The sequence below is a fragment of the Drosophila ananassae genome, chromosome 2L, assembly GCF_017639315.1.
Source record: "Drosophila ananassae strain 14024-0371.13 chromosome 2L, ASM1763931v2, whole genome shotgun sequence".
Taxonomy (NCBI): domain Eukaryota; kingdom Metazoa; phylum Arthropoda; class Insecta; order Diptera; family Drosophilidae; genus Drosophila; species Drosophila ananassae.
In genome coordinates this window covers 23,347,403-23,362,778 of record NC_057927.1, presented here as the reverse complement: position 1 = coordinate 23,362,778, position 15,376 = coordinate 23,347,403, and the positions used below count along the sequence as shown (strand labels likewise).

Sequence of the window (15,376 nt, the reverse complement as noted above, 5' to 3'; positions counted from 1 at the left end):
TAAAAGGGTTAACCGGACTTTGCTATTTACAAGTGGTATGAATAATACTATAGTAAATTATAAGTGAACCATGGTTTTTGCTCATTTAATTTATAATCTGTTTATGTTTTTGTTTGTTCATTAAATCACTCGAAGTGATATTTTAAATCCAACACAAGAATGTAAATAATTATTAAATATTCAATACATATGGTAATTGTATACTAACCACTGTAAAATGTTTGTGTTCCTTATATTTTGGAATTAAATATTTAAAATGTATTATATTAAAACAAGCCATATGAATAAGTATAGGGAAAATAATCAAAATAATGTCATCGTGTAAAATGTAATCTAATATTTGGTAGAATTGTAGTATATTAATTAGCCTGAATTATGAAATTTGTGAATTCAAGGCGAAATTCGAGTGCGGAATCGCATACCGGATACTCGTTTCAACCAAAGTAAAAGAAGTTTACACTTACGCGCTCGCATGCCTCGAAAGCTGACAGCTGCCAGAAATGCCAACAGTATGCTGGCAGTGCCCGCCCTGCCGGCAAGGATTCCTCCACCAATGCCCCCGACTGCTCCTTTGCGTCTTCGGGCCTTTCCTCGTCCTTGTCCGCGCTCCAGTACCCGCCCCCTCCAGGACATTTTATTGGGTGTGGGAATCTGTCGGATATCGCACCTTGCCATAGTCTCCTCCCGGGCTTGGGAATTACTTTTGCTTCTGCAACGTATTGCTCGCGCAGCTAGTTAATCCAAGTTCCGCCAGCTCAAGTGGCATGTCATTTTGTATGACTGATATTTGCTGTTTCGTGTTCTATGTTCTCGGTTCTCGGTCCTCAGTTCTATGTTCTTTTATTTAATTATTTGCATTGCTTTTATGAAGTCGTCCTGGCTAAATTTGCATACCCCTGGAAGTGGGGCACACGAACGTGACTGTCTTTCTTTGCTGTTGCCGCTAGTCTGGGAGTCCGGGATTTTTAGCTTTTATTTCACAAAGTCAAACCACAGCCCGGAGAACGTATGTTTTAACTTATTTGGTGCTTTATTTGGTAAAGCCAACCGCAACAGCCAGCCGGGCTAGAGAAAGGCGGAAATATAACTTTGGTCCGAGGATAACCGAACTACAACCACCAACTACCAACGACCAAGGATTCGCTGCTCTTAGCATCCTATTTATGTGATAAATGGATATTTATCTGGCTCTGCCTCTGGGCATAAGTTTTTGGCTGGCTTGATTGTAAGTCAATAAATTAATGAATTGCATAGCCTCCATATCCCCCATAGCCCCCGGAAGCCACCATAGCCTCCACCATTTCTTCTGCTTTTCCACTCTCCATTAGCTCGACTTCCACTACTTCTGCTGACTGCCTTGCTGAGTTTGGCAAATTTTTAATGGCTGCCGGATGGGGCGCTTTGGCTCGTTATTTTTTTGTTGGCCAATAGGTCGAAGCGACTATTGGCATGGCCCAAATGAATGCCAGCCGTTCGATTTATGCGGCTCTAAGCTGGCAGTCCCCAAATCGAAGTCCCCCAAAAGCCAGCAACAAAAAAAATATAGAAAACCAAATGCATTATTGCACTCTAATCTGGGGCGATTAGAAGGATGTCTGCTGGTGTGGACTGGTGCGTAATTAGGGAAGCTAAGCTGCAAATTGATATTTATTTTGTGAGGGAGAAGCTCGGTCCATTAGCCTGCTGGATTTTCTTAAATTACTCACAGACACAGTCGGAGCTAACTTTGGAAGAAGACTAATTAGGTGCCTAAATCGAAACTGTAATTAACTATTGAACTTGTTTAGTTTTATTTTTGATATTTTTTATAGAAACTACTAAGTCTTAAATTTGTATAAACTCAAGCTAGTGACATATTTAAAATTGTATGATTCCGATTTTTTTCTTTTTTATTTGAAAACAGTTCTCATTTTTCAATATTTCTGATAACATTTTTTCACGCCCACGACAACTAAATTCTCCGTAAAATTGCCGACAGTTTCTGATACTTTACTTCTGCCGAATTCCTCTCAATTAATCAACGTTTTTCCTGACAGGATATATGATATTTTTGTTGAATTACTTGACGTTGCCAAGCATGAAATCCTTTTTGCTTTTGTTGAAAGATTCTTTTTTAGAACTGCCATTCAATATCTTGGCCAAGTTCTTCCACCTGTTTCAACACCTTTATTGATTCTAGAGTATCGTTAGCTGCCTTTCTGTCTTTGTGTCTATTTCCAGACTGCCAGACTTCCAGCTTGCCAGCTTACCAGCTTGATTTTTGTCTCATGACAACACCCGGAGACATCAAGGACTTGACAGGATTGGCGTCTTTGCACATTAATGAGTTTTAAAATCTATGGGCGAGCACGCTCTCAGAGTTATGAGCTACATAGGTGTGTCGATGAGTCTCAAGGAGCGGGTGTCTTTAATCAGCTTATCTGCGCATATTACATCATATGCTCATCAATATAATCAAATTGAAATACGTGGAGGCTAGACAATGGCACGTGCCACCTGATCAGTGGGTGGGCCTGGGGGGCACTGAGAAAGGGCTGAGAAGGGGCTCGAGGGGATTGGGCTAGGTCACATCTCTCACTGTATTCACATCAGTCAAATCCTTCACGTTCTTTGTCATTCTTTTCCATTTTTTACGTTTTGTGGATAGACGGCGGAGGCGACACCGACGACTACAACGACAACGGCAACGACAACGACGACGACGAAGCAATCAACGTTTGACGCCGTTTGACTTTCGATCCTGCCTGGCTGCCTCCTTTTGGCCCTGCCTTTGTATCTGTATCCGTTCTAATGCGCAGCAATTTAAAATGTGATTTTCCCTTGATTTATAAAAGACACATTGCACTCGCAATCACGGCTCACAGCATCTCACACATCTGGCACTCCACTCCACTCCACATCACTGATGTTCACTTGGGGTGGTGGGGGCAGTGGTGACGGTGGACACGCCCACATCCTGTTTGGCACACATTCGCGTAAACACAGAAGACCCGTTACCGATGAATCAGGATCTGCTGAGTGCATTCGGCAAGCGCTCTTTTGTGGCCAAGATTTGTGCCCGCGTATGATTTAAACCGAATCGTTAGACCGTTATTAATGGAAGTTCAAATGTTTGGCAATTTTTCCCGCTCAACGTCCGCCACTGGGCCATGCAAATTTCCAACTGATTCCTGAATCGCGGGATCCGACTGGACGCCATGCCTGGAGTTCGGGCTACTTCTCGTTCTTCGGCTCGCATCCCTTCGTCGGAGGAACTCGCTTCCCAGCATCCCTTGGTGTTCCAACTCCATTGTCCTAAGACATCCCCTCTAATTTTACAACCATTTCGTCCTTGTTCCAAGTTTCTACCCCTGTGTTCCACGTCTATACTTCTGTGTTCCACGTGCCTACTCCTGTGTTCCGAGTTTCCACTCCAGTGTTTCGGGTTACTACCCCTGTGTTCCGAGTTTCATTCCGCTTAGCAACCCCTCCGGCGATTCCGTTTCCATTTCATGTCCTGTCGGTTCCTTCTTGAGGGGTAGAATCTTGGACGTTGGCCGACTGACGCATGACTGTTCTCACTGTAATGTTAAAAGGAACTGTTAACCGCTTCGAATCAACAGGCAGTTAAAACCAGTATTTGGCCAAAAGTGTTTGTGATTGGGGGTTGGCTAGGAAGAACACGCATTGCCGGCTAAAGGACTAGAAGGAAAATGCTTAAACTGAATGAGAGAAGTCATACTTTGTTTTATTATTACTTATATTTATTATATTGAAGAAATCGCAATTTCAGCGTAAAGTAATATCGTTTAATATATTCTAGTTCCATGTATTCTATCTAAAGAAGAAATGTCGTTTTCAAGCCTTGCCGTTAAAATGAATAGCATTAGCTTTATTTATCTTTGACTTATTATCGTAGTTCTTCCAAATGCAATACCCTGACATTTTTCCTGATATGAATATCCTTTGTGCAATCTTGGCCTTCATCCGATTCCTTTCCATATTAAATTCGCATTTATTTCCGTCATTTCGCAACTCGATTGTATTGCCGGCCGGGCAAACAAAGCCCCACTTCACCGCCGCGCAGGAGTTATTATGTACTGGCTGTGTCGGTAGGCAAAAGGTAATAAGAAACAAGTAACGACCAAATAATTGAGTGCACACTGCACAAAGGATCCTCGCGTTGCGATGGCGAATGATGTTTTTGTAATACGCCCGCCTGCAACGACCACCCACCCACCTTGACTATTGTTGGCCGACGGTTGAGTTGAAAGCGAAATGCATGTTTTATTGGCAGCCCAAAACAAAAACAGAAATGGCAGAGGAGGAAACTTAAGCCAAACAAGAGGATTCAAACATACACTGACAAGGAGTTCTCAGCTAGGGGGAATCCTTTTTCTAACATAACTTTGGTTTGAATCACTATTTTCTGGGAATTGTGGTCTAACAAGAACTAGTAGTACTTTGGACACTTTAGAATAAGTATCCTGAAAGTGACTCGTGACCCTAAAAATTTCTGCAAAGTCAAATTGTCATTTTTTCAAAGGTCAACGCTTATTTATATAGATCATAGAGAAGCTAAGCTTATCCTCAGATTATTTTTCAACGCAGTCAAACTTGAAAGGTAGCCGACCGGAAAATGGTCAGAGTATAAAGTGCAAGCAACAATCAAGTAGTTTTGCCAAAGCGATTTTCATATTACAAGGTAGATACAATGACTCAATGGATTCTTAAAACCAAGGCACTAGCGCTCGCCATTAAAAAATAAAATCCTCAAAGGAGGCAGCAAATTGAAAAGAGCAAGTGCTCGGCTCCAATTGCCACATCCTCTTGTACCTTACGCCTCCCCACCACCAGTTTTTCTGCCTTGCGAACCAATTGTGCAATATGTCTGGCTCAGGTTCTGTTTGATTGTCGGAGGATACTTATTTACCCAGTCAGTGACTCACTTTTCAGCAGCCTGCTCATGCTCCGCCATTAAAAAGTGTTTAAATAGGGCGCGTTGCACACTGCGTATACGCAATGTTCGGAATCATTGCCTTTTATGACAGCCATACGATGGAGCTGATCCTTCCGTCTCTGCTGTCAGCTGTCTGCCGTCTGGCCGACTATTACCTACCCGGCCAGGTAAGTTGGCTGAATTACACTGGCAGAGCGGAAGAGCACTCCTATTAAATTTAAAAAATGAAGCTGTGCAATTGCCATAACTTTTGATGAGCCTGCTGCAGAAATTTTGTATGCAAATTTAATTAAGACCTTTGCTCTTCTCGTAGTTTATCGCATTTGCAGCAGAACCAAAGCTCTCGGCAATTTGCATTGAATTGAAAATTTACTCGAAAATTCGTATCAATGATTATCTGACACAGAAACACAAAGGCGGCCTATTTCGATTGCACTTTCTGTTCTTGACCGAAAATGAATTATCCAGGGACCATATAAACCAACTCAGAGCTTTGACTTTAGGGGTAAGCTTGATTTTTCATTTCGTAGAGCAAGTTCTTCTTTCAAAATTTTAGAATAACCTTACAGTTTCCTTTTCTTAGTTTTTCTTTAATTAAATGTCATCGGAGATATCGATTTGGTTTTTATTCTTCTGACATGTACTTTGTTTCTGATTTTAACATTGTTTCCCATTTTTTGGCTAGACGGATAAAATTATATATCTGGGTTTATATGTACATATATGTGGGATGTAAAGTATACAAAAAGAGTTTACAATAAGTACCAAGAGTTTAAGGAAAATATGATATGTTTTTAAAAGTTTTACCATACCTAATAATAAACAAGTACTTGGCTTTATTGGCAATAATTATAAAAAAGCCTAAAACATTGTCGTTCGTGGAAAAGTTTGAATGAATTATTAATATATCTTTTTTAAGGCCCTTTTTTTGTATAAAACAATTGCTTTGGACCTGACTGTGCTCCGCGCTTCCTGCCAAGCCGAAGACGCCATTAAATGCTTGCTTAAAGCAACCCCTTTGCATTTCAAATTTTCGCCATGCCATTTTGTTTTATTTTGAGGTTTGTTTCTGGCTGCATCGCCGGAGCCGGATCTGGAGTCGCGGCGACGTTCGCTGGAATGTTGTGCAAACACAATCAAGTGGCAAAATGAGTAGACAATGGCTGGGAAAAGGAGATGCCAGCGCCAGGAGGAGCGTGGAGTGCCAAAGACCAGACCGAAAATCCAAGCAGCTCGGGTCTACAAGAAACTGTCGATACACCCGTGCCTCTTGAAACTGTATCCCGGATTCAGCATCCTTTCTTGGGTAGCTTTTGGTTTTGGTATGGATTCTGGTGCTGGTACTAGACCTACGGCTTGTGCTGCGGGCATATAAATTGAATTGTGTGAAAATTTATATTTGTTTTGGCATTTTATGACACACTCCAGTGTTTTTGCGGGTGGCCAGCCAGTTTACGCCAGCCGTTCCCATTCCTTTTTTTTTAGGTGGGTCCTGCCGCCTGTTTCTGATGCTGACTGTATCTGATTTCAAGTGCCCTTGCTTTGAGAATTTCCATTTGGAGAGTGGATACCGAAAATTGATTAAAGGTGTGAAGCTTGATTTGGAATTTAAAATAGAATCTCTCACACTTTTAGGTCCTAGCCACATTGCACATTGGCTTGAAAGCTTGTTTTATAGGCGTTTATAGGTGTGATTTTTGTTCAAAATATTAAAAATAAAGAATTATATTTTTTTTTAAATCTTTTGACCTTACAAACTTTAATCAATTCTCTATTAAAGCCCAAGCAAGTCTGAACCTGGGATAAATATATTTGGTTTTAGTTTTAAGCCAAGTTTTTGTTAGCAAGTCCTTCTTACCATTTCCTGTGGATTTAAGCCAATGTGCACTGCCCGCATGCCAATCAAATGTTGCGGAAATTGTGGCAAACTCTTAAAGTGAGTTGATTGGGTTGGTCTGTGTCAGGTTTGTTTCAACACAAAAGCCCTTCGACCCCCGGCACCAAGGATTGGATTGGCTTGGGGCAGAAGTCGGTGATGGCGTTGGCGGTGGCGATGGCGATGCAATAAATTCGGTTTTGGCCCTTACCATCGAGACCTCGCACCCATCTGCTTTTGCCTGCTGATGCTTGAATATTATGGCCATTTGTGGCAGGGCCAGGCACTAAGTGAGTTGTGGCCAAGTGCCGAGGAGCGCTGAGCTGCTAAATCATACACGAAGCAGCTGAACCAGCTAGCAAGTTACACACATGTGTGGCTGAGTAGGTGAAAGTGTGTATAAAATATACATCATGCATAATGCCCAGTTACCGACTTGTTGTGTTATTGTCGGTGGACCGTAGTATTTGTTTAAAGCCCAGGCTTGTGTTTAGTTTAGGGGCTTAAACATTAATGAGCTGACTATATGTGGAAAACACAGGCCTTTCAAGAGCCATAATTAGGGGAAGGAGATCTCCGGTGCTGGCATTCGTATCAAATCCCCGAATTCGGGCGAATCTGTTTGTGGGCTCCGCTGGGAATGGGCGGTTCAAAGGGCTTTCAATGATTCTGTTTGTGTGTCCCTCTCGAATAGTTCCGACAGGAATTCGTGCTAATTATATGCAGGCTATTGAGAGGAGAAGAGGGAATCAGTTCTTGGCAAAGCCGATATACTTAATTGGTACCTGTTTCGGATGGCACAAAGGTGTCATTAGAGCCAAATACCAAATTCCAAAATTGGAATTTTAATATCAAAACATTGAGAACGTGTAAATTAATATAATACTTTTTTTTTTGTATTATTTCAATGAGCTCCCGCATGGGGCATGCGTGGATTAAATAAATAAATTACAAATCGGGTCAATTGCAATTAATTGTATTTGAAAATTGCTTTAGTTTTGATTTTACCAACACACCCAGTCCGGGTGACTTCGGCGTTCTTTTTTGCCAATCTGCACTGCAGTAGCTTGTCCAGCTGAAAATTTGCATAAATAAATTATAAACAACAACATGAGAATTGTCCATTATAAATAACGCGAATTGTCCAAATGAGGGCGCGCAGGGCCAAAGGCGAGCCATGACAATTTGCATATATGTTTTTATAAACACATGCCAGCCCGATCCGACCCCTCGACCCGACCCACATGTGTACTATATGTTAAATATATTTACCTACTTTGGATCCGAACGGGGCTGCTGGTGTCCGATCGGCCCTTGTCAGATGTGGTCGGTGTCCCCGTCGCTATTTGCCCGCCGCATAAATAGCAGGCGAATTTGTCGTTGTGTCATTGCTTTTTTTCGGCAGCTCGCTAAATGATATATTGGCCGAAAGGACAAATGGGCGGCGGAAGCAGCACAAGTGAATTTTAAACACAAATGCTACACAGGTCAACAGATAAGCAACGTGCTATTTGTTGCCCCAAAAGCATACAATAATTGGTTTGAAAATATTTACTTCAGGATATTAAAATATCTTTAACTAAATTTAGTTTTCTTTTAAAATATATACCCATTCTTGTTACCATTTTTAGCTCAACATATTTTTTAAGCTTAACATATTTTTTAGTTTTATTATCAAACTTAAATTTTTTTTAAGGTGTTGTTATATTTGTTTACATATACGTAGTTTATTTTTATGGACATTTATTTTAGCATATTGCGGATGCTTTCATATTTAAATGATATAGAAAAAACTAAAAAATTCAATATTTGTATGAATATTAATGTTTTTGTAAAAGTTTTAAAGATAAAACTATGGATTTGCAAGTCAAAGTAATATTCAATAAAAACCAATTTAAGATAAAGAATCTTTATGACACCTCCAGGTATTTTCGTTGTTTGCTTTACGAAAAAATACCTTTGATTCTTAGATCTCTCAGCGAGTCTTTTATGCCATTACAAGACCTTTGACCTCACCTGGTTTGTCCGCCAACAAAAATCTTAACTACGTGTACAACTAACCGTTTCAGTAATTACTGCAATGCCTCTGGGTTAATAAGGGACTACGCCCCCACTTAAACGGATAAGTCGTTCTCGGAATACACCTATTATTTTTTATTTATTTTTATATTTATGGAAATGATTCCTTGCTGGGGCCGGGGCTTGGGTCTGTCCAATAACACGCCCTTTCGAATCACGAAAAATATTCCCTCAGACAGCTATCTGCGCTTTTGGGTCAACCAGAGTCGCGATAGCAAATGAGTGGAATGGCGAAAATTAAAAGAAAATTAAACAATTAAATAAAGAAGACAGAAAAATGATTATAATTGGATACCGAATCGTTGAGTTCGTTGGAAATTGTTGATTAAATATTGCATGCCAAAGGATTAAAACCGTGAATCTGCGAGCGAAGAATGGAGGGAGTTGCAATAAGTGCCTCGATACGGCATTAAAATGAATCATACTTTATTGATTGCATAATGAAAGCATCGCATTAATGGGACTCCGGCGAGACGTCGAAAAGCGCAGTACTGTCGCCGAAGAAGCGCAGTAATAATAATCTTTGTGTTTTTATATTCGGGCAGGACAACAAAAATAATAAATATTTAACTTGAATTACTCTTTTATCAACAAGGCGTAGGATGTAAGCTGGCATTATTGCCCTAATAAATTGAAATTCTACTTTGACTTACATAAAAAACAATTTAAGGCCTTATAGGCTTGTTGTATAAAATTCGTAAGGTGGACTTTAAAATATCTAAATACTTCCTTACTGTTAGAATATCAAATTAGGCCAAAATGTAAAATTTTTTAATGGAATATTTGGTGTGCATGACATACCTGGCTGCTTGCAAAGTAATAATACGGCTGCCTAATGATGTCCTCCAGCTTTGCTACCTGGCTTGCCTTCCTCGGTGAGCTCATTATCATTCTCTCCGGTCGCAAGCATCTCATTGTTTATGCCCAACCAATTTTCTTCGCCCATTAAGAATTTTCCCATTACTCATACGCACCGTGCGCCCAGCTTCCGCCGCTCCAGCTTGCAACCAATTTTTTTGTTGTTGTTTTGTATGAGGGAAAATCAATGAGACTCGTTAGCGTTGCAGCTCTGCGTTTGCAGTTTTCCGGACTTCCACACTTTTAAGAGTTTCCCTCAGTTTCCGAGGGATTCAGCTGTTCGACAGCCGCTTGTCAGCACCATCACGTCAACGAGCCCGCGAATTGCAGAAATGTTTTTAATGCGCTTATTGACAGCAGCCGATAATGGCGAACAATTTTAAACACTTCAGTTTGAAGACGCTGTCGAAGGCGGGACCTTGGAGCGCATGAAGAGGCATTGTCCTTCGCAGTTCAATCAATCGTTTTTTGCACTTTGCACCTGTCTGCCATCGAAAATCAGCGACCCTAGGCGCTGTTTGCTCTTTGGCCAGTTTGCTCGGACTGGGTCTCGGCCTCGGAACTGACAATCGGTGCTTGAGCTTCGGTGCAGACACCGAAGGACTTCATTATTTAACTCGAATTCGATTTAAGTAACTATTAATGATATTTTGAAGGGAGTATAAGGAGAGAAACTATCTTTCTAGTCTACTAGTCTACTAGTCTCTACTAGTTCTACTAGTTCCACAATTGATTGAGGTATTCAGGGTTTGCCGCAATTTTGTTGGCTAAGATACCACAACAAAGACACTGGAAAATCGAAACTAATATAATTGCTTTTCAAAACCGCAGAAAAGATTGTTTTGCGCAAAGGTTTATGGGCAACACAGCATGCTATCATTATTTTAGTTAAAGAAGATTGTTTTTGTAGAATTATGATACGATATGTGTGGTACATCTTTACCTCAAAGACTAGTAGATTCTAAACATATTTTTCCTTAATTTCAAGGTAAACTTTGCATTCTTTCAAATAAATTTAACTAAGAAGAGGAAACCACAACATAAAGCGGATTATAGAGTATTCTGCATGTCGGCCACTCGATCTGAATGGGTGCTTGACTGGCTTTAGGTATATTGTGGCAGTCCTTACAACTTGCACCACACTTGACATTCCCAGCATCTGACTCCGCCATGTTGACAGTGGTTTTCATGTCGTGTATCTTTATGTCTATTTACTTGTACTTGTCTCGCTACATACAGCCCCAACTCAGTATCTCTCCGTGCGGGTTATTACATTACGGTTACGGTTTACAGTTTACTGCTGCTTCTGCTGCTTGACCCACTAAGGCCAGATTACGTGATTTGTCCTGTGCACGCCGGAAACGAAGCCTCAGACGGAGACAGATCGGGAAGGAGACTGGGACAGGAGAGGTGGAACCGGAGACAGAGATGGCAGCATCAACGCAAGCGATAAGCTGGGCGACGAAAATTTCAAAGGGCATAAAAGTTTAAATCACGTCACTTAGGAAGGACGAGCTGGCCGGGGAGAGGTGTAGTCAAAAGCATCACAAAAGACGCAGCTACAAGTCCGGACATAATGGGGTGCCATGTAAATAGTTGGCCCAGACGGAGGCGCACGGTTTAGTGTCCGTGTCCGGGAGCTGGTTCCTCCTGCCCATGTCTGTACGGATTTGGATTTCGAATAGGGAACAATGCACTTAAAAAAATTTTTTTATTTTATTCAAATATTATGATTTGTAAAGTCGTAACATTTTACAATAATGTATAAACTCTTTCCCAGAAGAGAAAAGTCTTTGTAAAGAAATGTCCTTATGGATCACTCGCGGGCGTTACATATCCATTTCCGCTCAATTGCATAATGGTATTACAATATTCACCCTTTTTTTTTTTTTGCTTTACTTTTTGGCCAATTTTTTTTCGAGTGCCTAGAGCTCTTTGTATGTACGTTTGTTAAGCCGCTTTTGAGGCAGGCACTCAGGCACAGGCACAGGCACACATTCGCAATGGCAATCCACGTCCCAGTCACAGGACCCATTCACGTGTGTGTTTGTCTTTGCATCTTTGTAAGCGTGTATGAGTGCCTGGCAGTGTGAGCCTGCCATGTTGCTGAGGCGCGGCCGAATGCTTGTTACGCTTTTGAGCCACCGCCTGCGGTTGACGGAGCACGTTGAACCACCCAACTCACTCGTCCACCAATCCACCGCCACCCATACCCACACCCACACCCACACAGGCAAAACACTATGTGGCCTGATGCACATTAAAACGCAATTAAAGTTGCAGGCGTTAATTGTGGCGCCTGTGTTCTTCATTTACACTTTTTTGCGCCTTTCGACATTTCGAGTTAGTTGCCAAAAATTAATTACTTTTGCTCTGTCAAAGTTGCAAACGTCAATGACAAAAAAAAAAGAGAAAAAACATCGACTAAGTTCGTAAAATCTTCAAGGAAAACGAAATAATTGGCAAATATATGTGTATATATGTATATATTTTCCAATTATTTCATTTTACCAAGTGACTCGAGGTGTGTTTTTTGCACCAAAGTAGGTGCATTCTAGAAATTAATTTCAACTGGTGAGTTTTGGGAAATAGGGTTTAAGGGCTAATAACCAATAGGGATTAAAGAAATAATCTTAACTTAATTCCCTTGATTATATTTGTTTTTTTCTATAATTAAATGTATTCTTTATGTCTAGAATCCTTTAGGTTTATAAAATAATGAAAAATAGCAATGATAATGGAATGAAGTGGCTTTTAAGAACACCCTTACAATGTGTTCCTTAGGATTGTATTTATTTTTTATGGTTTAAAAAAGTTTCCAAAAGTGTCAATGGACAGACTATCACTCTATTTGCATTCCTGAGATACATTTCAGAATGTATTCCCTATTTTTTCAAAGAACCCCTACTGCAGAGCAAGCAAATTCAGTTTGCGGGAACACTCACTTGTGAATGTCGACTAATGAATCATGTCCCTGAATAAAGCCGCAGGACTGCTCCGTTTTTGGATGATTTTTTCTGGGTGATAGCCCTCCTTGGCTTGAGGGCAAATATGTGGGCGTGGTTGGTGCTAATGGGGTCACACACACACACACAGACAGACAAACACACCCACACCCACACCGCCCCAAACGGCTTTAGTCTTCGCGCACATTTGCTGGAAGTGTTTCTTTTGGCTTGCGTGAAATGAAATCCGTTTGCCAGGCAACTTTATCTTTCAGCACAGATTCCCACTGCCAGCTGCTGTTGCTGTTGCCGTTTGCTGTGTTGTTGCCCCAACTGACGTTGCATGCTGCAAGCGTTGCTTATTTCGCCAGCTTCTACTTGCCACTCGCTCGCTCTTTTTATTTACGCTCTTTATCCAGACAGCTGGGAGGTTTGGCTTAAGCACCAGTCGCTGGCGACGTGCCGCTGAAATAATTAAGTTGCCAATTCCGGCAAACAGAATATCAACTGCTAGACAAAGACACGGGGAAGTACGGGGCGGGTGTGGCTTACATTTAGTGGCATAGATTTCCAATTAGGCTGTCAGTTGGAGCAGCTGGCGTTGTTTTAAAAGTTTATTCTTTCCTTTCCTATCAAATAGTTCGGAAATTCAGCAGCACTGCAGCTCAAAAGTCAAAGGTTGAAGGTAAGAATGGCTTGATTTGATATCCTGCTAGCTAAAAATTTCCTTAATAACAAGCTCTTGGAGCTCCACCCACTTTAAAATTGAATTGGCTGCGTGCCCTTGGTAACACGTCTTGTGCGTAATAAACGAAAAATTGCCTCAAGTGTTTAGACCACAAATAGAAAGCAAACAGACACGAAAACAACCAACCAACCCACACACACAAGCACTCTTGACAGCTTGTCGAACATTTCGCCTGGAAGGAAATGCGCAAATTTGTCGAATATTACGCATACGCACGGTTGGCAGCCACAATACCGCAACTGAAGCGTTCTCACTGCCTCAGTTAGCCTGCTTTGCACATTGGTGGCCGGAAAGAAAGGAAAAGTGAAAGCTAGTGCATGGACCACCACGCCCCCAAAGTTGACATACTTTGATGAAGTCTTTGGCCTTGTCTCAATGGGAGGTGGCTGGTTCATCATTAGCATCTCACTCAATACGGAGTTTTGAAAATTGCATTTCGAACCCCAAAAGACACTGGCTAAAAAAAGAGAATAGTTTGTTTGTCTGATACAATTTTAAATAATTAATAACTTCTGAAATTAAAGCACCAAGACTAAACAACGAAAGAAGATTTACACGCTATTTGATAAAAAAATACAATTGTTATGCATTGTCCAAAATTATTCAAAATTATAACCCAAGTGTTCAAAATTTAAAATTCCCTTACGTTCTTGCGGCAAAGACTTCCACAGAAGCAACTGAAATGCAACGGAGTCGCCTGGTGCAACGCAATTTGCGAAGAGAAAACAAAGTTGCGGCGACATGTTAGTGCAGCTAGCTATTTAAAGTTGTGGCAAGAAAAGGAAAAGGAATGAATGCCAAATCAATCGATAGTTGAAAATCGAACTTTGCTGCCAGCAGCATCCGAGCAGGGCAGACATTTTTCTGCTTGGCTGACCTACAGAGCGGAAAAGCAATTTCGGTCTATCCCACCTCAAGGAGCGAGAAAATGTGGGTCCCCCTGCCCCTGTCCCCCTGCCAATTCCCTCCCAATGCCACCCAATTTCCACTAGGCCAAACGATTTGCAAATTTTTGCCAACGCATCACTGAGTATTTCGCACAACCAATCGAGGGTATTAGCTGAGGAGAAAAAAAAAGTGAAAATACATCTTAACCAAATACGTTGAAAATGTTCAATTTTTAAGTCAATCAGCTAGAAAAAAATGTGAACTTTCTCTCTCCACAAATCCACTGAGTACTATGTACATATCTTGGATGCCTCTTCGGCCAAAGTTTTTCTCAACACGGAATTAAGCGATTAGATTTAAGTTTGCCACCCAGTTGGCACGCATAAATTATTACAACTTCTCGCCTCTGAGTCTCCAACAGATTTGTGCACTGAAAATAAAAATTAAATCTAAAGAGCAATGATGGAGCAATTAAAATTAGGTTTACAATGTTATCCTACTTCTACACTCTTTTATTGTCTTTACTTAGTTTCTTAATGCATCAAATTTTAAATAAATATTATATTTTAAAATTATTATTTCCGTGCAGAACTCGCAGAAGTCACAGCCGTTGCGCAATGGATGCGCATTCAACAATCGTCGACCTGGAAGACGTGGAACTGGGATTGGATTGGTGTGTCGATTCGGTTGGGGACCGAGATGGCCACGTTCGGGCCAAGTTACGGCAGCTGCAGGATAATCATGTGTGGATTCGGCAGCAGCTGTCGCACCTGCAACGGCGCCTGGTTACCCGAGAGTTGGAGAAGCAGCGGAATGCCTACGCGGCAAAGGACAGGTTGCAAGGACTTCTGCGCCAGCTTGAGCTTAAACACGGTCGCAGCTGGAGTCTCTAGAAAAGAAGCTTCCAAGAAATATAGTTAAGGCTGTTCTGCATGAGAAATTATGCATATCACTATTTGACGATTTAAATTTATGAACAATCTCTAATGCTTCAATTAGGAAATCAATATTTCACATAAATTGAATAAACAGTTTTAATAGAA

At 41.1% G+C, this 15,376-nt stretch overlaps 2 protein-coding genes across 3 annotated transcripts in view; one reads left to right on the top strand and one right to left on the bottom strand.

Annotated features, from left to right (window-relative positions):
* The window catches only part of LOC6501691, a 21,515-nt gene extending 18,334 nt beyond the window's left edge, over positions 1 to 3,181 (bottom strand). The window contains exons 1-2 of the mRNA XM_014911680.3: positions 2,998 to 3,181; positions 465 to 948 (exon numbers count right to left, since the gene is read on the bottom strand). Of these exons, the coding sequence (XP_014767166.1) occupies positions 465 to 675 (211 nt within the window). The 5' untranslated portion in view covers positions 676 to 948; positions 2,998 to 3,181. The remainder of the gene's footprint in view (positions 1 to 464; positions 949 to 2,997) is intronic.
* Positions 1 to 15,376, top strand: part of LOC6498870 (ATPase H(+)-transporting accessory protein 2) — a 20,722-nt gene extending 5,346 nt beyond the window's left edge. Inside the window, exons 1-2 of one of the 2 annotated variants that reach the window (XM_001955733.4) lie at positions 13,279 to 13,382; positions 14,923 to 15,376. In XM_001955733.4, the coding sequence (XP_001955769.1) occupies positions 14,951 to 15,226 (276 nt within the window). In that variant the 5' untranslated portion in view covers positions 13,279 to 13,382; positions 14,923 to 14,950 and the 3' untranslated portion in view covers positions 15,227 to 15,376. Of the gene's footprint in view, positions 1 to 13,278; positions 13,383 to 14,922 lie in introns of those variants that run through there. The other variant, XM_044714018.1, reaches the window with a different exon arrangement.